The sequence below is a fragment of the Diplotaxodon limnothrissa genome, linkage group LG7 (genome assembly GCF_057381915.1).
Source record: "Diplotaxodon limnothrissa isolate DT_005_m linkage group LG7, D_limnothrissa_male_GT1.1, whole genome shotgun sequence".
NCBI classification, from domain to species: Eukaryota; Metazoa; Chordata; class Actinopteri; order Cichliformes; family Cichlidae; genus Diplotaxodon; species Diplotaxodon limnothrissa.
The window spans coordinates 16,711,975-16,737,238 of NC_140602.1; the positions used below are offsets into that span (position 1 = coordinate 16,711,975).

A 25,264-nucleotide genomic window follows, 5' to 3' on the forward strand; every position below is an offset into this window, starting at 1 on the left:
ATCGATATATTTGAGGAAGACCTGGAAACCCCAAAGGTATTCTCATGAATCGGTTATAAAATCATTTCTAGCGCGATAACTAGCTATCCAACTATGAGTACATTTATTTATTTATTTATTCATTCATTCATTAAACTTAATATTTCAAAGCTACTTATAAGCTTTAATACTAATACTCCAGTTTTTATTAAAAAGGAAAACCATGTGCTTTCGGAAACACGAGGAAACTTTAAATACTACGTCATAGTTCGCCACCTCGTGCCGTCTCCGTCCAATCAGGGAGCGGACTGAATTTAGCCAGCCCTCCTTCTGCAGAGAAGCTTTTGACGGTGGCATGAGTAAATTTTAATACCGAAAGTATTCCCGGCTATGTCCGCCGCCGAAATGGCTTCTGCGGCTTCAGAAGAAGCACCCGCGCTAAGCGACGAGAAAGACGTACCGACGGTGGCCACAAACAACGGCAATGGCGAGGAGAAGGAAAATGGCCCTACCGAACCGGAAACGGAACAGCCAGACGGTAGCCTAGAGCCGAAAATGGAAGCGGTGGAGGCGGAGGTTGGCGAGGAGAAGCCCGCTGCAGATTCAGACAAGGCCGCGAGCGAGGTGGTGTCAGACGACTGTGTTTCTTTGGGCGACAAGGAGGTGACAAATGCTCCCGGAGAGCCAGAGCCAGTAACGGAACCACAGCAGAGCCCGGGAGACGGTCACAGCGAACCTACCGGCGATAGCACGATAAAAGATGCTAAGGAGGAGACGGGAGAGGATAGCCGGAGTTCGGGGACAGACAGCGAGAAAAGCAAAACTGTCAGCGAAGATGGAGATAAAGCCAGCGCTGGTGGTGGGGAGATGGGTGACAAGAGGCGGGCGAGTGTGGAGATATCATCCTCGGATGGTGAACCCTTGAGCCGTATGGACTCAGAGGACAGGTTGGTCGGCGGAATAACTCTTGTAGTGTAGGTGCTGTTGTAGTACCCACCCACCCAAGTAGTGACTGAACGAGTGCAGGATGGCAATCCAGTCTTTGTTTTTTAAAGTTGTCTGTTTTTAGTGTTAAAGTTTAAATCTCACATTTAAAGGTAAGCACAGAGGGCCTTTAACCTCCAGCAGCTGGATGGGAAAAACAACTTTTCAGTGGCTATTCAGATCAGTGTGAAGTGTGGGGATGTATCTAATAAAAGGTTGTTAATGCTGAACTAATCAAATTGTAGCCACTTGAAATTTTAAACCTTATTTGTTTTGCGAGAACACTGCTGACTGTGAGCCCTTTGATGGAAGCACAGCAAATTTGTAATACTATGCTAAGAAGCTATGTGTACCGCACTCATTAAGTTGATTTGGCATGAGTGTTTGTGGCATGCATGGAAAATCCCTTTCAGCCCGAAGGCTTTCAAGCATAGCAAGTATGTAATATCAGCACCTGTTCTTTATGGCTGTGCAAAGCCATCTTTGTTTTATAACTGTGACACTGAATTCCTCCTTGCCCTCTCCTCTTGCTCAGTATCAGCAGTACCTTGATGGAGATGGAGAGCCTAGTATCCAGCGGGCGCTCCACCCCTGCCATGATGAATGGACAGGGTAGTGCCAGCCGCTCTGGAAACAAGTCGATGGCTTACCAGTGTTGCTGGGACCTCTGTCCAGAGTGCTTCAACTCTAGTCCTGATCTGGCAGAGCACATCAGGGGGATTCATGTGGATGGGCAGAGAGGAGGGGTCAGTAGACTGAAAAGTTTTGTAGCCTAGTACACTAGTGCCCCTTTTTGCTCTAGCTCAACACTAACTGCGAAGAGAGCCAAATCACAGTAGAGCAATTTTCTGTAATTGGACGACTTTAATTTAAATTTATAGTTGGCCATTTTCACTTCATCGCTTCAACACCCTGGCAAATCTAAAATAAAGGTCATCTGAATCCTTCTTTTGTTAAAGTGAACTGCATAATTCATTTTCTTACTAATTTCTAGTGACATCCAGTATGCCACTGCACACTCATAAAGCACCTTATGTGCCTATAATCTGATTAAAGTGAATGTTAAACTGCTTTTTCACCAAACACTGGATCCTTTTTTTGTAAGCAAAGTAAATAAAATTTTTGTTGCCACTTTTGTAACAAAATTACTTTTTTTTTCTATATCCCATAAATCAATTAATGTAACGTTCATGCAGTTTCACAAGTCATACTGACATCTTCCATCTGTTGGCGGAATTTGAGAAAAGGTTATTGAAAGTTTTATATTTTGTAATTAGTTTTTACTTTTATTTCATTTTGACTTTAGCTTAGTGTCAGTTACCTTCCAGAGTGGATTTTCTTGTTTTAGTTTAGCTTTTGCTGTTTGAAAATCTTTAGTTTTTATTAGTTTCGATGTTAGTTTTAGTCTTTGTAATTGTTTTTTATGTATGGAGGGCATATGTCAGAGGCAAGATTTAGGAAAACCAACAAAGGCGTTGCAATAGAAAAATCTAACTTATTTTAAAGCAGTTGACTCACACTGCAGACGTCAGGCAAGTTGTAATAGCCTTTTTTATCAAACTAACAAATACTAATGTTTTCATATTACTTTTAGGTCATTTTCCAAGTTCCCAGTCGTGTGTTTGTTTTAATTTGAAAGTGTAGTTTTAAACCCCAGCCTTAAAAGGCTGATGTTATTTTTTGTCTCGTTGAACTAAAATGTTTCTTACATCTAATTTTCGTTTAGTTTTAGTTAACTATAATAACGTTGGTCTTTAGATAACAGGGAAAGTTAGGTTTAGATCATTTCACACATGATCTTAAAAAGGCCTTTCTTCAGGAGTCTTTATCCTCTGTTCAATATTCTGTTATGAACTATTTTTTCTCTCTGTAATCTCTTTTTATTTTGTCATGCTTGCCTGTCTGTGTTCCTCAGGTTTTTGTGTGTCTGTGGAAGGGTTGCAAGGTGTATAACACGCCATCCACCAGTCAGAGCTGGCTCCAGAGACACATGCTGACCCACAGTGGGGATAAGCCCTTCAAGGTAAAACCATAAATAAACTAAGACTTAATGTCCCGCTCTTCTCTTCATTGTCTCATTATCCTTCATAGTATGGGTAATATCCTGACAGGGCCATATGTTTTTCTTGTTTCTGCTTCTCTGCTGCAGTGTGTAGTTGGTGGCTGCAATGCTAGTTTTGCTTCTCAAGGTGGACTGGCTCGTCACGTACCCAGTCACTTCAATCAGCAGAACTCCTCGAGAATGTCTGGTCAGGCCAAACTCAAGGAGGACTCCCCTTCTAAGGCCGGACTCAACAAAAGGAAGAAGCTCAGGAACAAACGCAGGTGCTCCTTACGTACGTACCTTACAGGCGCACGCACCGATCTTATTCCAAAATGCTTCTCATTGTGCTTTTCTCTCCTTTCTGTGTTGAAAAGGATTACAACCTGAGCACATTTTTGAGGTCGCGCTGTGCTTGTTTTGCTTCTAAACTCCCACATGTCTTTGTTGGAAAAGTGAGAGCTGGACCACACACACAAACACCAACACAAACAGGAACTGCTGCCAGCTAGACAGACACACTTTCCACATGGCAAAGTGCTGCATTTCAGTAGGAAGTGTTTCATGTAAAAGTGTAGTTTCTCAATGCTTGGACAGGTACAGATCACTACCTCGTTGCAGGGTTTGCCTTAAATGGCCTGTTTATGCATTATGCAGGTATTATTTTTAATTTCTACACCTCTGTCTTAATTCTCTAAACAAGAGGTAGTTTAACAACACATGTACAACATTTTCAGTTTTGTAACCTTGGATACAGATGTGATTTGTGCAGTAGTAAACCACCCATCCACCAAGAAATATTGAATCTTTAAGAGTCTTTTGTCAGGAGTTTTGCATATTCCAGTCAATTTGTAAATTGTGTATGCTTGCCATTATTACCAACTATTAATATATAAAACATACTTTTCTTAAATGGCAACTAGATTGCAATAATATGGATTAAGAAAATCCAAATCTGAACTGAGACATTTGACCTGTATTCTAATGCAATCGAAGGTAATATTCTGCCGTTCACACTTTCTGCTGATAGTCACCTACGCATACGTTCGCTGGTCGTGAGTCATACGTGGCAGTGGTTTCTAAGAGTTTAAGGTTTAGCTGAGGGAAAAAAAATACAGTTACAAAATCCAAAGTTGTGTAATAGTTAATAATTGCCATATTTTCCTTGTTTGGTTGTCAAATCAAGTAAAGGTATGAAAATTTCCTTTCTCCTAAATGTATACTTCTGGTGATTTTTTTCATAATAATGTTTTTCCTTTCAAAGACTGCAGAGCGCTGTGTAAGTATTTTAGAAAACACGATGATGACAACTTCAGATGTTAAGAGGTCAGAGTTTTCTTTCTACTGAATTGTGTCACAGTTATTCAGAGAAACTAAAACAGTCATCTATTGTGTGAGTGCTGTAAAGTGTTCACACTGCATTTTCGCAGGAAATGCAAATTTTTCCAGTTTCATACAGCTTTCAATTGAGAGCTGTCATTTGTTTAACTTGTATGTAGAGCTGGGCGATATGAGATTTTTTCATATCACGATATGTTTTTTTCATTTCAGGCGATAACGATATCTATCACGATATAAGCCAAATAACTATATTTGTAAGATTTAAATGTGCCGTTGCTCACAAGTAAAATGTGAAATAATCAGCAGCTTGTTTTTATTTAAATATTTATTTCCCATAATAAGTTCAACAGGGTAGATGTACTTAAGGAACATGAGACTTTTTCAGATAAATAAAGGCAAATATTGCAAACTACACAAAAGGCAGCCGCTAAAGCGTTTAAGTTTCAAAATAGAACAAACGAAACAGACTAAATTGTCAATTCCACTTAGAAACAAAATATTAATTCTAAAAATAAATCTTAGTTTGTTTTACAGAAGAACAGACAAAACTGACTAACTTTTGTCAATATCAAATAAACTGAGAACTAAAAGGAAATTCTCAATCTCTCCTTGTTGTATAGCTGAGCTTTTCAAACAGTTTTAACAGTTACTTTAGTCTGACAAAAGCCGAATGACGAATTAGCGCTTCCAGTCAGAGACTGAGGCTACGTCCACACGTACACGGGTATTTTTGAAAACGGAGATTTTCCGTTTTCGTTTTAAAAAAATAATCCCGTCCACACATAAAGGCAGAAATGAAGAAAAACGCTGCTAGGAACATGCCAAAGCAGCAGGTGGCGCTAGATTCCTAACCGTGCAGAAATGTTGGCCAATCAGAAGTCTAGAAGCCTCGGTCTGAAAAAGTAAACAAAGCTGGGGCATAGAAGCAGAACCGAGTCGTATGTGTGGAGGGACAGTAACTGTGTGTATATGTAAGCATTTAAACACTGCAGAGAGTAGAATTAACAGTAACAGTATTGTAGAAATTCTTTTCACCGAAACAATAACGTGGCGCACAGTGTGACGCATGCACCAGTTTATTGTATTTCCAGACTTGCTTTCGGTACAATTTACAGTGCACGCTACTCTGTTTTTTGTCAGACTTGAAATAGCCGAAATACCGTCACACTACGGAACTTCTTTGGCTCTTCCGTTTGACAATCTCTCCGGCACTGGAACCATCATCTGTTTTCTCTTCGGTCACGCTCGGTTGATTTTTCTAGTCGGCACACTCATTTCCTCCATTACGCGCTGGCTCCATTACCCGCTGGCTGCTTCCCAAACAAACACACGTGCGGCTTGGCACTTGTGCTGTACGTAACAAGTCACGCGACGTGACGCTGCGGCTGTGATTGGTTCGGCTCTGCGCTACTTAGTTTGGATTGGCTGACCTTTTTTTTTTATTTTATTTTTTTATTTTAAGAAGACAAGAGCGGCGAGGTCTATCGCGATAGCTTAATTTCTCTATCGAGTAAAAGTTATATCGCGATACATATCGTTATCGTTCTATCGCCCAGCTCTACTTGTATGGGAGCTGTTGTTACAAAAGATTAGTATTTTTCAGCTGTGAGATGATTGGGGGGCCCAAAATTGGACAAATGGTTTTATATAAACGTGTGTGTACATGTTTGGGACTTTGACTTTACTCCTGTTTTCTGCCTCCCCCCACCCCCCACCCCCCACCCTCCAGCGAGACCCCATGACTTCTTTGATGCCCAGACCATGGATGCCATTCGGCACAGAGCCATCTGCCTCAACCTCGCCACCCACATTGAAAGTGTGGGCAATGGCCACAGTGTTGTCTTTCACAGTACGGTATGTGCTTGACTGAATGTCTTGTAGTTTTTCTAGTGTCTTTTTTCCATTTTAATGGGTTTACACACAACGGGGGAGGGGGCGGTTCAGAGAGAGCAGGCTTTCTCCTTTTTTATGCTTTCCTCTTCTTCATGTCCAGCTTTAATTGGCCTCTTGCTGTGTTTGTTAAAGACTGGAAGAGTAGAGAGATTAAATCAAACACGCAGAAAGGGAAATGCATGTAAAATATTACGTTTGTTTTAAAGTTAGACCAGAAACAATTTTGGCTCCCTCTGGTCATATCTAAAACACTCTTTACTTATGTAAAATAAAAAAATAATTTACAGTTAAACTGATTTCCTCAAAATATCCTGATGTCTTAAAAATGTTAGTGCTAAGACTATTAACCACTAGGAATTCATTCACCAGATTGAAACACACTTTTTGGGCACACTGCAGGCCGCATTATTTGGAAAATAAAGCCATTAAAAATGGTTTAAAAATCACTAACAGCACAAAAATGGTAATGGCAAACAAAGGCAATAAGAATAGCTTTTTTGATTTCAGATGCAAATTTGTATGACTGACATTTGCTCATCAGCTATTTGTATGAGAATGAAAAAGCCTGGTGGCTGTCATGGTCATATGTGAGATGGTTTAGAGGTCCAGTTCACAGCTTTGAATTGGCAGAATTAAGGCCTTTGTCCATACGCCTGGCAGTCAAAGCAGAGACAGACTTCATTTTCAGACCTATCAGTATAACTCTCGGATGATACATTAAAAATAAAATAAAAGTCACTCAGTTGTTGTGAAGGGAGAAACGACACATGGAGAACAAACAGTAAATGTGCTTTTTCGCGTTTTTTAGCTGTGCGTTTGCACATAGTTTTGCTTTGGGGATTGACTTGCATTTGGCAGTTAGAGGTACTGCAGTTTTGGCCTTTCAGAGTTAATTTTTTGTGTCTTAGAAGTTGCTACTTTAGATCAGTGTTGGTCAAGTTACTTCCCCAAAAACATAATCCCGTTACTTTACTGATTACTTATTTTCAAAAGTATATATTACTTAGTTACTTTTTAAAAACACGATTTACAACCTGAATAGGTGATAAAGCGATAGATCTTTCAGCCCAATTCTACTTTTTCTGCATAATCTATCATACAAAGTGTAATCAAATGGAAAAATGTCTTTTTAAATCTCGTTTTATTAGTTTTAATCTTTTAACTTTATGCATCGAGCAAAAATTTTATTATATGCAACATTCTCTGACTGGAAGAAATTTGTTTAACATTTAAACCTATTTTCTGCACATTCCAGCACATAAAATAAAATATTTTGTTTTTTTGTGTGTTTACACTCAGTCTTTCAAATAGATGCCAGTAAAACACAGCAGAAAATAAAGTCAAAGACTAGCGGTCCTGTTGCTCTATTTTCACCTGTAAAGCAGGAGTGGCATAGGCGGAGGTTTACCCTGGTGCAGGTGTGCCGCGGTCAGTTGAAGAATCCGCGAGTTTCTCTGTGAGTTTCCCATTACGTCATTGCACACTCGGTGCTTGCTTGGAAGTTTAGGGGTTTTTTTCGCTGTAAAAAGAAGTCTTCTTCCCACGCACGGTGGACGCTAATGTTTTTGTCACTTTTTATGGAATCAAACTCAAAGTAAGGTCAGTACTTCCACGCTTTAAACGCTGCACGCTCATACTCTCTCCCACAATCGATATATGATCCACTGTTGATCTGCACACAGCTGTTGTCACGAATATCGCACTCGCTTACGTCATTGTCATGAGACATTCTCGCAAAAAAATCACGGTCTTAGTAACGCAGCGTTCCTACGGGAAAGTAACGGTAATCTAATTACCGTTTTTGCAATAGTAATCCCTTACTTTACTCGTTACTTGACAAAAGTAATGGGATTACAGTAACGTGTTATAAGTTATACACCCTTACTAGTTGGTCTCCGGGTTCTCGCTACTTTTGTATGTTAAAAGTCTATTTCTTATATAATTGGAACAGGACTTGATTTCTCTTGGCTCAAAATAGGCCCTTTGTGAATGAGTGCAAATGTACAGCTGATCAATGTACAGTTAAGGCACTGAGTTGGTTACATAATTTTATAGAAATTTGAGCTTTTTGCTGCCATTTCTAATGATTTGATAAACCAAAAAATCTTTTACTCTATAATGCAGTAAATAAGAAAACAAGGTTGGAACGCTTGTGTGTCAGAGCACCAAGATCAAATAAGATAAAGAATATTTTCAGGAAACACAGCTGAACTTTCCCAAAGTCATTTATCCGAAAGAACACATAAGAAATTAATAACATTTTCAACGATGGTTTAGACCTTCATCATCATAATGAGCAATAAAATTTGAAGCTGACTTTGTCTTCAGCGTCATCTAAATCTTTCGTCTTCCCTTCAGGGACACCAATAAAGCTGCTCGTTTGTAAATTTATGGCACTGTAATGTTACTTTTTGTACATCCCACATTTTTTTATATATATATATATATATATATATATATATATATATATATATATATATATATATATTGCAGATTTTTTTTCCTCTTTGCACTTGAATTGAACCTGTAGCAACAGCCCAAGGCCTGATGTTGTTTTTCTCTAAATCGGGCTTCACAGGAAAGACAATTGGTGTGTTTTATGTGTGCAGCTTTCCCCATTTTGAGCCTTGTGCAGAATACATTATTAATGTGTGGTAAAGTGCCCTTTTCACCTTAAACTGGAGCCACATGTGAGCTCTCATAGGAAGAAAAATCTTTTTTTCTGACAAAAATTCCTTAGATAAATGGATTTTCTGTTAAGAAAACTTAACTGTAGCTGCTATTCTAATGCATTTCCACAAGGGAGCACTCTGACTCCAGTTCAGATTGAGTGATGTGGTGTTCTTCAAAAAGATTGAGGGGGGGAGGAGTAAGGATCATCTGCTGCCTAATCCTCTTTTGTTCACATGGTGTACATGAAACACACACAGTCCCACTCCTTTCTCGGCGCAGTCTCTCTTTACATTTGTAAAGCAGCAGTTTTCCTGCCAGTGTCAGTAATTCTGTTTACACTTGTTATCTCCAGGCAGAAATCTATTCTATTTTACCGGCCTGTACCACTCTAGCTATGAAATATTTCCATTTGACATTTTCCCAAAAAGATATAACAATTCTTAAAAGCGTTGTTGTAGAGCATCACCATTGGCTGATCAGAAACGGGAAACAAAATGTCTCCCCTTTGGCCTCTAAATAAAACCAGCCTTTCTGAAAAGGGTTTTAACCACCATGAAAAACACACAGGAGTAAAAGGGTCGTTTAAAAACAGAGCCCGGTTCTGTTAAAATGTTTGTTTCGGTATTAAAAAGGGTATTTTGTACAACACATTTGCAGTTGTCTCAGTGATGACAACAATGATTCATCCAGTGTAATTTTTTGTGATGTTAGTAAATGAGCACACAATAAATCACAAATATGTAAGCGGTACAGTTCAAAGGAAAAACAAACAAATCTGGCCAGTTAGGTGCACATTAGTGTGTACACCCCTAAACTAATACTTTCTTGATGTACCTTTTGATTACTGACAGGGGTGTTTACACTTTTTGTATTCACTGTACCTCTTTAATGCTTGCATGTCAGCTATAGCAACACCCAGCCCTTCATTATTTGTTAGATTTTTTTGTTTGTTTCTTTTTCTGTTTTTTTTTTTTTTTTTTAAGTAAATAATTGATGCATAAAGTGGGTGCAGCTGAGGAGTATTTTTACAGGACTCCTGTTCAGCTCTTTTCTCCTTTGCATTGCCTCTATAAACCTCAACCGGTCAGCTGCAGCAGCCAAGAATTTAAAGACAGGGAGGGAAAATTTGAAGATAAAGCTTGGGAAGAGGTTAAGAGAGGTAACTATTTGGACACAGAGTCAGAAGGAGGAAGAACCAGTCAAGGGAGGGAGAGTAACAGACTTGGAGAGTGAGGACAGGGAACAGGGGTTAAGTGAAGGTTAGGGTCATGGAATCGGAAGGAGATCTTGCCAGTTGGGCATAGATTTTTTTTTTCTCTGTAATCCCTGAAGGATTGTGGTGACGGGCTGCGATGCTGAGTTAGACCCCTGGCCCCAGTGGACCCTCCCAGGCCTGGGGTTATGGAGCAAAGCCGTGGGGGGTTCTGTGGAGCTTGGCCAATGGGTCTGCTGACCTGTTGGAGCAACTCAGTCATGTTTATGATGGGATATTTTTGCTATTGCACCAATCTGCGTCATCCACAGCTTGACCCCATGACACTAGACAGGCACCCAGTTTTAGCAGGCCTGTCCTCCCCCAGCTGGATTCCTGCAGTTTTCACTGCTTTGTTTTGGAGCCACATTAATATCTGCTGTTCACTCCCTAAGTCCTCCTGCTCTCTCTCCCTCCCATTCTTTTACTTCTCCCTCTCTTACCGTCCTCCCCTGGGTTTATAGAGGATTAAGATCTGTCCCTTAAAGCACAGACCATCATCATCAGACCACTCAGCTCACAAATCACTTCATGCTGCTTAAACACAAGCCCACTTCTTTACATACATGTTCATGGCCCTTTCAAGTGTAGGCTTGGCTTGTGATTATTAACCTGGTGCTACAAGGTGCCTGAGGGCATAAGTTAGCAGCTATGCATTTTTAAATAAAAAAGCAGTAAAGCAGCTGGTTAGTGCACTGAGTCTTACCCGCGGGGCTTAAGACACTCAAGTAGGGCTCACTCCAGCTAGCACAGGAGTTTGACTCTCGTATACAAGCCCTGCTGTTGTCTCTGAGAAACTGTTCCTCTCCATGTGAACTGACGAAGCTGGAGAGCTAGCAGATAAAGGAAGAGGGAGATAAGCAAGAACAAATGAGATACAGTGCTTATTTATGAGATGTGACTAATAGTCTGAAAGGAGTTTTTACATCTTCTGAGGACTAAGTTGGAAGAGGCACATCTGAGAGCATTTTAAGTAGAATCCAGTTAGCAAAGAGGTGCAAGTCTGTTTTGATTGTTTGTTTTTGCTTGAGTGAGATATAATATCGGTAGGGAAATGTACTGGGGCAGCACGGTGGCACGGTGGTTAGCACTGTTGCCGCACAGCAAGAAGGTCCTGAGTTCAATTCCAACATCAGGCCGGGGTCTTTCTGTGTGGAGTTTGCATGTTCTCCCCGTGTTTGCGTGGGTTCCCTCCGGGTACTCCGGCTTCCTCCCACCGTCCAAAGACATGCACTTAGTGGGGATAGGTTAATTGGATAACCCAAATTGTCACTAGGTGTGAATGTGCGAATGAAAGTGAGTGCGAATGGTTGTCTGTCCCTGTATGTTGGCCCTGCGACAGACTGGCGACCTGTCCAGGGTGTACCCCGCCTCTCGCCCTATGACAGCTGGGATAGGCTCCAGCGCCCCCCGCGACCCTGAAAAAGGATAAGCGGAAGCGAATGGATGGATGGAAATGTACTGTATCACTTTCTCCTATAATATATAAACAGGTGCTCCAGACTTTTTCCTCTAATTTGAATTGTCAGAAACTGCTAACTACGTGGGGTCATTGGGGTGGCTGGAGCCTATCCCAGCTGTCACATTCTGAACCGGTCAGCAGTCCAACAGAGACAAAACGCAGAGCGACAGATAACCACATGCTCTCACAGCCACACCTGCGGTTAATTTTAGATCGGGACTTAACCTTTCATGCAAGTTTTTGGGAGGAGAGACCCCCGCTGGTACAGGGAAGACTAGCAAACTCCAAAACCAGTGCTTTGTGAATAATAATGAATATTTGAAAGTGACTTAAACTGGCAGTTATCTCACGGCTGTTTGCAGCTGTGACATTTGCAGACTTCCTGATTTATATCACTGTATGTCACATTTCAGTGTATCACACTGTATCACTGTGATACCATTTAGAACTGCCTGTTATCACGGGCAGTGTATCGAGATACGATCAGATGGTAAGTAACTCTTTTAATTCCCCAAGCTATTAATCAATCACCCTGTTTTAGGTGCTTTGATATCCCTCCTTGTGTTTGTCAAGACTTGTGTGTCTGCACACTGTATTGCAGACAAAGGGAACATGGTTGATCTGCCAACTTGGCTGCTGTTTGCAAAGCGTCTAGCAGACAAATGTTAAGGCACAAGTCCAGAAACAACAAAATTAATCTCACCTAACCTAGCCTAAATAGTCCTCGTTTCATTTTTTTGTTTTGCTTATTTTAAAGTTAATCAGTTTATTACAGGTCATGTTTGTGTCCTCCTTGCTTTCCTCAAAACATCACAAAGGTGGAGGAAGATGAAAATACATAATTTGTCAGATTATCCATCAATTAGCTGTATCTGTTTATCATTGAGGTTAGTGGGATCTCAGATAAATAAAACAGATTGAAGCTACTTAAAACACAAAAATCATGCGTTTTGTGAAATGCAGGAGCCGTTGTAAGAGGAGGAGAGCGAGTCTTGCCTCTGTCTCTGTGTCTTGTCTCAGTGGAGCCTGCTCCTTCCTGTCCTCAAACCAGTTTCCATCAATGCCAGAGCTAGTCCCTGGAGTCACAAAAATAATCTCAAAAATTCATGTGCGTAAGAGAAGTTCTTCACATGTGAGCTCATTCACAATCCTAAAAACAGACCCCCTCAAAAAAAAGGCAATTGACGCAAGAGGTTATATCTGTGGCTATTTTTGCCTCTCCTGGTTATTTTTCTTGCTTTTCTTTTCCCTACTGACAATATTTGTGAATTCCACACCAGTTTTACTATAAACCAACACAGCATGAAAGATGAAATGCTATGCATGAAAAGGGCTAGATAGGGAGGAAGTCTTGTATAGTCTCAACTGTATTTTCAAAGAAGAAAAGCCTTGAAGTTTGTAGCTGCAGTGGCTGTGCAAAAGGTTTGTATTGAAACCAGAAACCAAAGCAAAAATGAACACAGGTTTGTGATGCAAACATTCCTCTGTAGGAGTTGGTCTCCGCTAAACGCATTCCTGCCTAACGTGTTGAAGCTTTCGGTTGCGACATAACCCGCAACAGGAGCAGTGACTTTGTGACGATGGAAATGTCTCATGTGCTTTATCTTCTGTCTGAATTAGTTTCTTGGTCTTGCAGTGTGTTGCGGGGCATAGAGCACCCTGAAAATAGAAATCTCACTGAGCTCTCACATGCATTATTAAGACCGGCTGATGATTACACTAACAAGCAAAATGAGCACTGAATCACTTGGTAGGATGTTTGAAGCATGTAACCGTATTATTCATTAGAGAGGTGAGGCCAGAAATAAGACGCATCTTTGAAGCCTTTTCTCCACAGATGCGAGAGAATGCTGCAATACAGACTAAACCCGATACGTCTGTGCTCATGTAAAGCAGCACAAGGGGCTTGAAATGTAAAGGTTAACAGCCATTTGGGTTAAATTATATTCCTGTGTAAATACTTTGTTCTGAATCTTCCTTGCTGAAGCCAGCTTAATATTTTGTTTTGTTTTGTTCCTCCCATGATTGTCTGTGTAGGTGCTAGCCAAAAGGAAAGAGGGGTCTGGCAAGGTCAAGGTTCTTCTGCATTGGACACCTGAGGACATGTGAGTAAAACTTTTCCTACATGTTATTATAGATCTGCATGAGCATTTGCCTTATATTAAATAATATACAGGGTGTAAGCTTTCGATTTCATAGTGCTTTAGTTCCTTAGCTGTTCACTGGCAATGATCGAAACACATACCGTTAGAAAGGAGGGATTTGTGAATTTCATGTGGTTGCCAGTATGTAGTATAACGACTGCAGTGTCTCCAGGGATGGGTTTGACTATCGTATGGATATATGCCACGAGTCTGGAGGGAGACACATTTTGTAAGCTTTATATTTAGATATGTATTTTAAAATTTACCGCAGGCTTCTATGTCCATTACTTTCAAAAATATATCCTTTTGAAATGGGATGCTTGTTTTTGATAGACTGTGTATAAGCCAAAAAATAAGTGCCAGCATGTTTTAAAGATGTTTTGGCAGGCCTCCTCTGACTTCTAAATTGTGAGACTATTCATGCTTCAGGGGCGTCTGTATGAACCATCTTGGGTTTTGAACTGAAACTGAACCTGACACTTACATGTCTGCCTTGTAAACGGCACAGTCTTTAAGTTGTTGTAGTAACCTTGTCGTGCAAATACTTCTGGGTCTGACTACGAGATGAACTTATTCACTAGTTTAACCCCACTGAGAAGGAGAAGACGTGCACTCTGACATTTGTTAATAATTAATGTGGAATGTTAAAAAGTAATATACTTTATTTCTATAGGACCTTGCAAAACTCAAGTTACAAGGTGCTTGGGGGTAATGGTCTGCACTGATATAGTCCCATTTATCCTTGTTTCTCATTCGCACACTTGCACACTAATGGTGGCAGCGCAGCCATGCTCACCTACCATCTGATTTGGTGTCTTGTCCAAGGGCAGGTTTGCAGCATACTTTACCACCTCAGCCATGGCCACACAATAATAATAATTTATACTAATATTTGTAAGCCATAATATGTAAATGTAACCAGTGTACAACAAGGCAGCTCAACACCTCTTGTACAAACCTCCACATCTGTAACAATCCAAAGACTGAACCACTTGTACAAAATTTACCTCTTTGAGCTGTAGCAGTTTGTACGAGTATGTGTCATCCAGCTGCACATGCAGCGATCTGGGCTTCCTTCATGTCGGGGCTTGTTATAAATCTTCCTTACTTGGCTGAATGAATGGATAAACTTGTACTAAGCCCACTGAGACTTGGACCGTTCTGCACAGTCATCACCCGTTTAAATGCCTTTTGCCAGCTTAGCCTTCCTGGGCTCAGTCCACTGGAGGTGAACATTGGAAGCAAAAAGAGAGAGAGCTTCACAGAACTCTGTGATTGTCAGTAGGGCTTTTGCTCACGGGTAGATCCAACCAAACTCCCAACTCTCCCACACTCCTATTAAAGGTTTTGACTGAAAGGCATCTGAAAATGATCAGAATGCCGACTGAGAAAGAGAACAAGGATGACTAGAGATAAGCGGGAAAGAACTAGAGAAACAGAGAAGGAAGGGGAGCGAGAACAAGGTCAGTGGTGGCAAAGAAATAGTTTGAAAACAAAGGGACCTGGCAAAGACGGGAGTACTGGCACAAGTTTGCAAATTCAGCTGTCTGCTAAAAGCTTCCAGTGAACAGACTGTAGAAAAATCTTTATTCTCTGATGTTTCTGCAGTCCATCCTCCTCTTCTTTCCTTTTCCCATCTCCGATCCACCTCTACAGCCTTCTGCTTTCCATGCATGTGGGAGTTTAATCTAATGTGGGGAGAAATAATAAGGGAGTGGGGAAAGGAAGAGAGAGATGAAGTTTGGTGATTAGGAAACATTTCTCAAATTAATTCCAAACAGAGAGACAAAGATTGAGATTGATGCTGAGACCCCAAAGACGGATGCAGGCAGAATAGATAGAGGAAAAGAATAGGAGGGAGAGAGATGGGAGGAAAGTGAGAAATAGGAGTGGGAGCAAAATGGCTGTGGGAGTGAGAAATGTGAGGAAGAGGCAGAATGAAATCAGAGGGAATGAATGATAGGGAGGGGATTTAACAGAAAGATGGAAGGCAAGAATGAGACGCCTTGGTTCATGCAGAAGAAGGCAGTGGTAGTACTGAGTCATACATTTGCCTTGGGCCAGAGGAGTGCTTGGGTCATTAATATGGATAATTATCCCATTACGGAGGGGGGTTACAGTAATGTCTTAAGCCGTGTGGTTGTGAGGGTGGCTTGAGTACCTCTAAACAGATGAAAGTTGACCGGGGGACCGAACTAAGTTTGCTTGTACAACATTTGCGAGGCTGTCTTTTCTATTAAGTTTAGAGGTGACTATTTTGCCACCTCTTGTTGGATAAAGTTCTTTAGTCTGTCAGGCTTTCTTCTTACAGAGGCACATTTTTTAGTTTACATTGATTTTCGGGGCACATTTACCGGTTTGTAAAACAATAAATCTATGATTTCAGACAAGAAGCTTTTCATCCATAGCCAAGAACCTGTGCCAGGTCTCGTTAACTAGCAAGAGAAGTAAGAAAAGAACACTTGATCTCATTCGGCCTCGTTCACTAATACATGCATAGAAATGTTCTTACCCTGCACAAGAAATGAAAGCTCATGAAAAACTACCCTTGGATTTATTAGACTTGCACACTGACCACTGTAGTCTTACCGCCACACATATGTTTGAGAGTTCAGAATAATTTTAAGTCAGTCTGGCCTTATTTCTCTTTTTAAGAAAGCATATTTACCTTGAGGAGAAGTGGAGAAAGTGGTGAGGATGTTGTAAGAACGAAGTATGCTTTCTCCCAGCTAAAAACTGGAAGAGAAGACAAGTTGGAAGTCAGAAAAGGCGCAAAGTGTTTCCATGGGAGTGACAATGAGGTCAAAACAAAGTGAACTGACGGAGGTGCCTGATATCTTTTCCACTGACAGGCTCATTGTGGGTCTCGGGGGGAGTTTTGACACTAAGGTAATACGAAATACAGACTAATAGACCAAAAGAAAAAGAAACCTGGTAGAGAGAAAAGAGCAGCAGATCAGCCCGAAATGAGAAACACTCAACAATGAGTGAAAAACATGTTATCACATCTGTGGGATAGTGCAAGGAATTAGACTGTAAGTGATGACATCACTTATAGGATGAAAAAAGTCACAGCACACACTGCCTAGTTTGTGAGGAACTGTAAATGATGATAAAGCAGACAAAGTGTCGAAAGTCACTCCATCATCATTTGTCCTACACACATCTGAGGCGGCTCTAAATGTGTAATTTGGTAGAATACCCTAAGGATAAGGAAGAATGTAAGCATATAGGCTGCAATGTGCATGTGTGCACATATGTTTCTCAGCCACTGAGTCAATGATTAGCTGTGTGAATGTGGGAAGTCATGTTTATTAATGCTCAAGCTAACCATTCACTGTGTGACTGACACTCATTAACTCCATTTGGATTAATGAGTAACTGATTAACATGAGCCATTATGAACTGAGATTTACCAGCAGTTCACTGAGGAGGAAAAGGGGGATGGGAGGGCTGGGAGAGAGAGCGAGAGAACCATAATTGGAGTCTAATCTTTGATGGATGGGTGAGTGGATTCCCCTGCACGCTGTTGATTGCTTTTGAATAACTAACACTAGAATACACAGTCACTGACAATGAACACCTCCAGCCACCGAATCTGTCCTGCACATAGTTATGAAAAAACTAGACGGAGCTTATATTTCCCAACATGGATTTATCTCTTAAATGTTTATGTTTTTTTCCCCAAATTCAAATTTTTTTTATTGCTTTGTTTACTTTTAGGCAGCTGCCATACAAGCTAGTGGAGATCTAACAAAAAAGCAACAGTTTCCAAAAGAAGCACCTTTAATATTTATTCTAGTCACTTAAGCAGAAACAGTTTTATAAAAAGGAAAAAAAAAGGGGGGGGGGGGGGGTATTCACTGTGTAGAAAAGAAAAAAAGTGTAAAATTAGATTTTCTTTTTTTTCCCCTGCTCTGTTTTCAGTCTGCCCCGGGGAACTTTGTCACAAGTTTGCAAGAGTAAGCATGCAGAATTGTCTCTAAATGTACTAAAGATCAATGTAGCTTTGATCTATGATGTCTGACTACATTTTGAAAGCGCACTGGGGGTATTGTCTGGTGGGTCTCTGACCAGTTACTTCTGCACCATAAATTTTGACACGAGGCAAAAGAATTAATGCATAAACCTGCATCACTGCTATTTCTAAGTTTGCTTGTGAAACTCGAGCTGCTAATTTGATCTGATAGGAAGAAAAAGACCGTGTCAAGAACATCCACTTCCTTCCACGCATTCTGTCTGTAGTAGACATGTATGTAAGCCCCCCCCCCCCTCTCCTCTCAAAAAAAAGAGAATAAATTTATTTTTATTTTAGGAAAAATTAGTGTGAATGTCCATTTGATGTAACCTATGCTCTATTTACTATGAATGGGTTTTTCCTGGCTGAGAGTAGAGTAGGTGTGACTTGACTCCTTGGCAGTAAGCATAATAGAGTGAAGGAGGAGGTTATTCTTTGAGCATTTATCATGTTGATTACATTTTTTTTTTTAATTGTTAAACTGATTTTGGTTAGCACTGTTGCTATTTTTACCAACTAGGTCTTGGGTTTGAATCTGTGGTGTAAACCTGACTAAGCAAGGAGTAACGTGATCTCTGGGAAGACAAAACGCATCTAAAATCTCAGAATTTCAGAAGTTTGAATTCGTTTTTAAGAATATATAAAAGTATATTGTATTTTAAATAGAACCGTTCCTAAAGTATTGTGGTGTAAAATCGTAATAGGAAGTTGGGGTGCCGATGGGGTGTAGCCTCTCTTTAGGCTGCAGTGAGTTTTATAGTCAATGAACCGGCTTTCTGAGCCTCCTGTTCTTTGTAGTTTATCAGGACACTTCATATAAAGCCATTTAATATTTTACCAATCTGATTATACTCTTTAGTGGTTTATGATAAACCTTTTGCTTCTGTCACCACTGGGAGCTTCAAGGCCTGGAGCCAGCCATCAATTCAGGGTTGAAGACGAGCTTCACTCTGGCAGGCGTTCCCCAGTAGCTTTCTCAACAGAGGGCCTCCCGCACAATATACATTTCTGGCTCATAAAGACGCGAGGCAAATAACCTTCCCAATTCTCCTCCTGAAAATAAAACAAATCCATTTGTCTTTATTTGGTTTATGTGACTGAATGGGGTTTTTCGATCTTTTAGGGCTTTGAAAATGTGCACGTGTGTTTGTGAATGATATGAGCACTTTGGGAGTGTTTGTGTGTGTGTATTTTCGACACGTGCAACATGCTGCCCCCACTCCCCCCAGTGCAGCCTTCTTATGCATTTCCCAGACACAAGGATATAATAAGTCATCAGTACCACAGCGCACTTACTGTGAGATGTTTACATGTGTAAGTACGAGCACACACACACACACACACACACACACACACACACACAGGTGTTTACTGCATTTTTAACACTCCGCAGGTCCACCTCTGTCATTTGAGGTTTGCTTTGGAGAACGACACTAACTCAAGAGTAATCCAAACTGTAAAGCTGCTTTGAAGGGGGCTGTTTCTTGTCGTATCTCTGCCTCTTCTCAGCTTCCTCTTTCTTCTCTCCCCACCATTAAAGGGGATAGAGGGACTTTGTGCACTGCAGAATCAAAAAGGAAAACAACTTAGCATCACACTTCTTTACTTTTTTCAAACTTAAAAAACAACAACAACCAAACAGACAGCATATGCCCTTATCATTTGCATGAGCAAGCTATGTTTTTGCATGATTTAGGGTATTTTGTAGTCCTTTGCAACCACACACTTGAGCAAAAGCATATATATACATTATGCAGCTAGCAGCACCTTCCAGGCACTTAAACATACCATAAAAGGGTTTTTGCAACTACTGAAGTGAATCATTTTACTTTAATGTGTGCCATCCCTGCCTCCACTGCCACTTCATTTTGCTTTCCCTCCTTCCATACTTTCCTGTCCTTCATTTGTCAGTTTTGCATTATATTTTCTCTCTTTAGTTCTTCACCTCTACCTTCAACTCTGCAACATCTGAAGCGATACCTGCACACCATAATGCTGAATGGGCTGACTAGGCATGTGAATGACTGATTTGGCTTGGTGACTGCATGCTTGCCTAGCAGCCGCCTGGTGTGTGTGTGTGTGTGTGTGTGTGTGTGTGTGTGTGTGTGTGTGTGTGTGTGTGTGTCTGTCTGTCTGTCTCTGGGGGCTCCTGTGATGACGCACATAGTGACGGGGGAACGCTGGGGGTGGAGACGGGGAGGTGGGGGCTGTAGGAAGGAGGGGAAGCGCAGCAGACTTGCTAAGCTCTTTGTTTCTTTCTTTTGCACCTCAACTTGCCACGCCATTACTCGGCACACTCCCATACTGTGGGTGCAGTAAGGTGCTACTGCTCAGTTCAGCATTTAATATAACACACTCTCTAATTGAATTTTAAGGGGGAATATAATCAGTCTGTTGTCATTGTACTTCTAAGCCAGTTTTTCCATTTTGTAGTAAAATTTGCAAAAGAAATCACTGACACATACGATCTGATCATGCAAATGAGAGGAAGGTACACTTTTTCCACCCTTTGTGTGTGCTAGTCTGGTCACTTGTGCACGTATGTCTGTTTCTGTGGTTTGGTTCCTTATAGAAACATACCTAGTCTTCAGAGATAGGTGTTAACGTGTTCATTTGACTCACTGAGGCTACATCTTTCCCACCCTGCTCCGTTCGACCCTACTCCCACTCCGTCCTCGGTATCCTCATCTTCGTCTTGTAACCTTGAAATCTGACCACATGTCCTCTTTCTGCATGTGTGTGCTGTCTCGCAGACTGCCTGACGTGTGGGTGAATGAAACAGAGCGATCTCAGCTGAAGACTAAAGTGGTGCACTTATCCCAGTTGCCACAGGACACAGCCATGCTATTAGATCCCAACATCTATCGGTGAGTGTGTGACAATGCCAGTGACCTTTTTGTTTGCATGCATGCATGTCTGAATGCACAATGGCACAGTGCTGCAGATCGGTGTTTTACTGCAGTCAAATACATGGGTAAATATTACCTAATTAAAATGACACTTGTGTGTTTAAGGTTTTTGCCTGCACAGCTATGTGTATGTGAGAATTTCTGCAAGTAGGTCTGTCAGGTTGTTTGTGTCCATGTGCTTTACCATTCTTCCAGCAGGTGGCACCAACTCATGATTTTAGCAGATTGGATTCAACAACCTGATACAGAGAAAACACGTTTTGTGTTCCTTGTAAGGCGAAAAACATTATCTGTTGTGCAGGCTGGTCAGAGAGGTCAGCTTTTGGTTAAAGTACAGATGCATTTTTCTGTTACTTGCATATATGCAGATTGCATTTTACTGAGCAACTGATAAATTCATAAAATGAATAATAAGTTGTTAGTGTTGCTCTCCACATGACCCTGTTTTTTTTTTTTATTTCTTTTGATTTTTTAAAAAAATGGAACTTGTCACAATACAGTTTTAATACAGGAAAAAGTAATTTCCTGCTGTTGTGCAAATGCAACTCAGTGGACCACGTTTTCTGTCTTCAAGTGCACCACACACCACTAAACATTAGCTATGATATTATTTGAATCCTGCACAGCTCTTCTAGACTTGCACTCGTCACTGACATGAGAAAACAAGGGTAACTTTATGGCACCCCATAAAAGTCTGAAAATGAATCCTGAAAGAGGAACAATGTGCCTAAAATAACAAAGTGGTCATCTTACCAGAGATATATGGCACACAAGTGTGCTAATCAGCACACAGGCTGGTTGATTTTAATTAGAGGTGAAGGCTCAGTAACTGCAGAGGCTGCTGCTGGACTCTGGTTTCATAGTTGAATATAACCGTCAGCACCTAGCCAATTTATGTCAAGGTTGTCCTCGTGCATGAAATCCCAAAACAAATGTTGTAGCTGCTGCTTATGGCAGCAGATATTATTTGTTTGGACTCCTGTTCATGTATATGAGATGGAATAAAAGACCGTCATAGTGGCAGTGCTTCCGTGATGAAATGTATCCGCCTGAAATCAGCTCAAGCACACGAAGATTCTCTTGAAAAAGTGTCTTGATGCATGCTAAATCGTCCAGGTAAGGATACCCCACAGAGTTGAGTCTGTTCATCTGGACGTAGTGTTTTCTATCTACAACGTTTCTCCCACTAAAAACGCTACGTGCAGATGAACAGACTCAACTCTGTGGGATGTCCTAAAAATGTTTCTTTCTTTTCAGAGCACTTCCTCAAAAGCGTCTGAAGCGCAGGTAAGCTGAACATGTTCAACATCGAGGTGTTTGTGAAGTATAAATAAAATCATTTTAAAAAATGGATTTTAGACACTCTCTACTATATACAAAGGCATGTATGTTGGTTCAAAGCCAACTAGTAGTCATGTTAATCAATTACAGCAGGTACACAAGTAACTTGAATAGGCTATTAATGTGAACCTGAGCTACAAACGAACAGTACAGGACTTAAAGGAGCAACTGGATAACAATATATTTTATGTAGTTTACTTACTACAGCATCATTAATACACACACACACACACACACACACTGTTTATATGAATTATTTTAGTGAAGTATTTAAAGTGGGAGCTTTGTGGAAGTTTGCAGCAGCAACAATGTTTTCAGTGACGTGCAAAAAGTCTCAAGACACGCTTAAAACATATATGCGTGAATCATTAAAGTCACATCAGACTCTTGTGTGAAGATGAGTGCATGGTTTTTGAAGTTCACCGTGGTGTTGGTGCGTGTATGCAGATAAGACAGAACTGCTGCCTCATTCTTGCTCGCCACCTCGGCTGTTAAATACACATATGCAGTTGAAATGTCTTTTTTCTTCCCGCTGTGACGTAGATCAAATGATGCACTGACGATAATGTTCGTGCGTCTGCAGTGTTGCTACCCGTGGCTGTGACTTCCCTGTAGTGAAATATCATTACAGAGGATTACTTATCGCCCACAGCTCGGCAGTTCCTGTGTAGCATGAAGCCAGTTAACTGAGAAACAGGCCATTTTGAAGCCACAGCCTTTGGCAATTGTTAGCCTCATTCAAACATTAGCTCTTATTTGGACTTTGTTTATTATTCCATTAATTGACCGCAGTAGTGAAGTACATCCAAAAAAGGAAAAAAAAAATGCACTAAAAGCTCTTAATGTAAAGAAGTCAGCTCAGTGTCTGAACACCGAGGATAGATCCAGTTTTTTCTTACTGAAATCTCTTTGCTGGCAGATTAAAAACTCGAGTCTCCATCTCTGTTTCTCTCCTGTCTTTGTGCTCAGCCTGTAAGGGGTCATCTTTGGACTTGATGCTTAAGTTGAAGTTCCTGTATGGGACGCTCTTCATCCGTCTCTGCTGAATGGGGGGAGTGACATGGCGATAAAAGGAAACAGGCTTTTCTGCAGTTCTCCTTTTCCCTCTCCAGCTTTGTATATAAAATGATTGTTGTAGCCAAGTGTGATGTCAAATGGGACTGAAAATTTTTAAAACCTTTGTGTTTAACAGAAAATGAAATGAATGTTGTTGTTTTTTTTTAAACAAGAACCAAACATATTAACTCCAAGTAGTGTAAAAAAAACTGCAACAAAAAACCTGTTTTGTGCAAGCTTGTCAGATAACACAGCATCATTTTATAGCTGTTTTGTGTAAAATATTTATCCAGATTTGTAACTTATTTTTATACCTTGAAAATACTGGTGTACTGTGGATTTCTGTGAAGGTTTTGAATAGAACCGTATTTACTGTGATAATATATGTAAGCTGTCACCTGTAGGGATACTTGGAGATTTTCTAGTTGTAATTACGTTGTACGTGACGTAAGTCTTAACAAATTATCCTATTTATAGTTACTGAATGCAGTACTGTTAACTATGTGTGCGACGGTGAAGAGTGAGGCTGTGCCGGTCGTCAGACAGTTCAAATGGTGTCTGGAGCAATAGGGACACTACAGTGTAGCTCTTAATCTCACCCAATCTGTAGACAGCGTGCCAGAAAATAAAAGGCAGGCATGTAAAATGTTTAAATTGCAGCAACTAACGCGGCCTCCTCTTCCACAAGTAACACGAACTGTATGTATCATAGTTGTTAAATGTTCATTGATTAACATTACCACTATTTAAGCACTCAAGAAATATTGGTAAGTGTTTTCTACGTAATGTTTGAAATTAACTATTGTGTTTGTAATAAAATTGGGGAAATGATGTTAATGAATTGAACTTGTATCTGTAATGATCCAAATGGCTACATTGGCAATGGCGCAATCCACTGTTGCGTGGCTGTAGTGGAGTGTAAGTTCTTTAAGGGTGTGCTGGAGGGATTGGCTTTACTTGGCATCCATTAGCAGAACAGCTTTGGGAGCATGCTGTGGAGAAGCTAATGACTGGGCTGGCAGAGCAGGGCCACTGCCAGCCTCAAATGTTGGTGAACATGCCTGCAGAGAAAACAGAGTTCAGGGAGAGGTCTGCTACAGTGTGGCTGTCCTGCTCGTCAATATTTCATGCACTGGTCACACATACAAAATTCTTTTGGACTCCAGTGCCTGAAACAGTGTGGCTGAAGGTTTGCTTTTGTGAGCGTTTCTAATATCTGCAATGGTCTGTTGAAGCTTATAGAAATGTTTATGGCAAATGATAATAATGTAATGTTCTAATAATGTAGGCAACTCTGTGTCAGCATGAAATCTTCATAGTCCCACTGCTGGACCAGTTTACATTTTTGGTACTAATATGTGAACCTTTTGATACGGAAATAAATAAATGTTTGTTTTGTTTCTTTGTGGGTCCTTGGATCAAATTTTTAATTTTGTTCACTCAAATATTCTGGTCATTTTTAGCTATTCGAGTGTTTAGAAAAACAGTTTCTTCTGTGTGTTCTTAGAGTCAGTATTTTTGTGGTTTTGCCTCTGTGCAGATCAAACAATATGTCACTGAAGTTATTTCTTTTGCCTTTAATTTGTATGATTTTGTATTTTGTATTTTTTTATTTTTTATACACAGTCCCCCTTTTTCAGAGATTTGAATGTAACTGGACAGTTTACCTAATGGGCAGCTTCATGTCCAGGTGAAGTCTCTTTTCCAAATAAAACCTATCAGAGAAAAATCAATAATCTGGTTCCTGAATGAATCCAGTGTCCAACTCGGCTTACAAAAACGCTTTAAAAACCATAATGACAGAATTATTTTGATGGTTAGGAATAATAGCTTCACAACATCTAACCAAGTCACGAACACAATGTCAATGACGGGATTACAACCAGGCGAAAACTACAAATTATGTTAAGAACAATGAGGCCAGATTAGACTTTGCCAGAAACCACCTAAAAGAGTGCACAGTTCTGAAAATAAAATCTTTGGACAGATGAAACAAAGGTACACGTGTACCAGGATGATGGGAGAAGGAAAAAGTATGGAGAGACACCACACTATCTGTCAAACGTGGTGGAGGCAGTGTTATGGCATGGTTGTGTATGGCTGATGGTGGAACCAGATCATTGGTGTTAACTGATGATGATACTCTCTGATCATATTCAGTCCAATGCTGT

General features: G+C 40.5%; 1 protein-coding gene across 1 annotated transcript; it reads left to right on the forward strand.

Annotated features, from left to right (window-relative positions):
- Positions 1-328: 328 nt before the first annotated feature.
- LOC146628087 (zinc finger protein AEBP2-like) lies at positions 329-24,462 on the forward strand. Its single transcript, XM_085359348.1, has 9 exons — positions 329-926; positions 1,499-1,709; positions 2,879-2,986; positions 3,113-3,299; positions 6,075-6,199; positions 13,663-13,730; positions 20,541-20,654; positions 21,954-21,983; positions 23,007-24,462. The coding sequence occupies exons 1-9, from the start codon at positions 370-372 to the stop codon at positions 23,011-23,013; spliced, it is 1,407 nt and encodes a 468-aa protein (XP_085215474.1). The 5' UTR covers positions 329-369; the 3' UTR covers positions 23,014-24,462.
- The last annotated feature ends 802 nt before the right edge of the window (positions 24,463-25,264 follow it).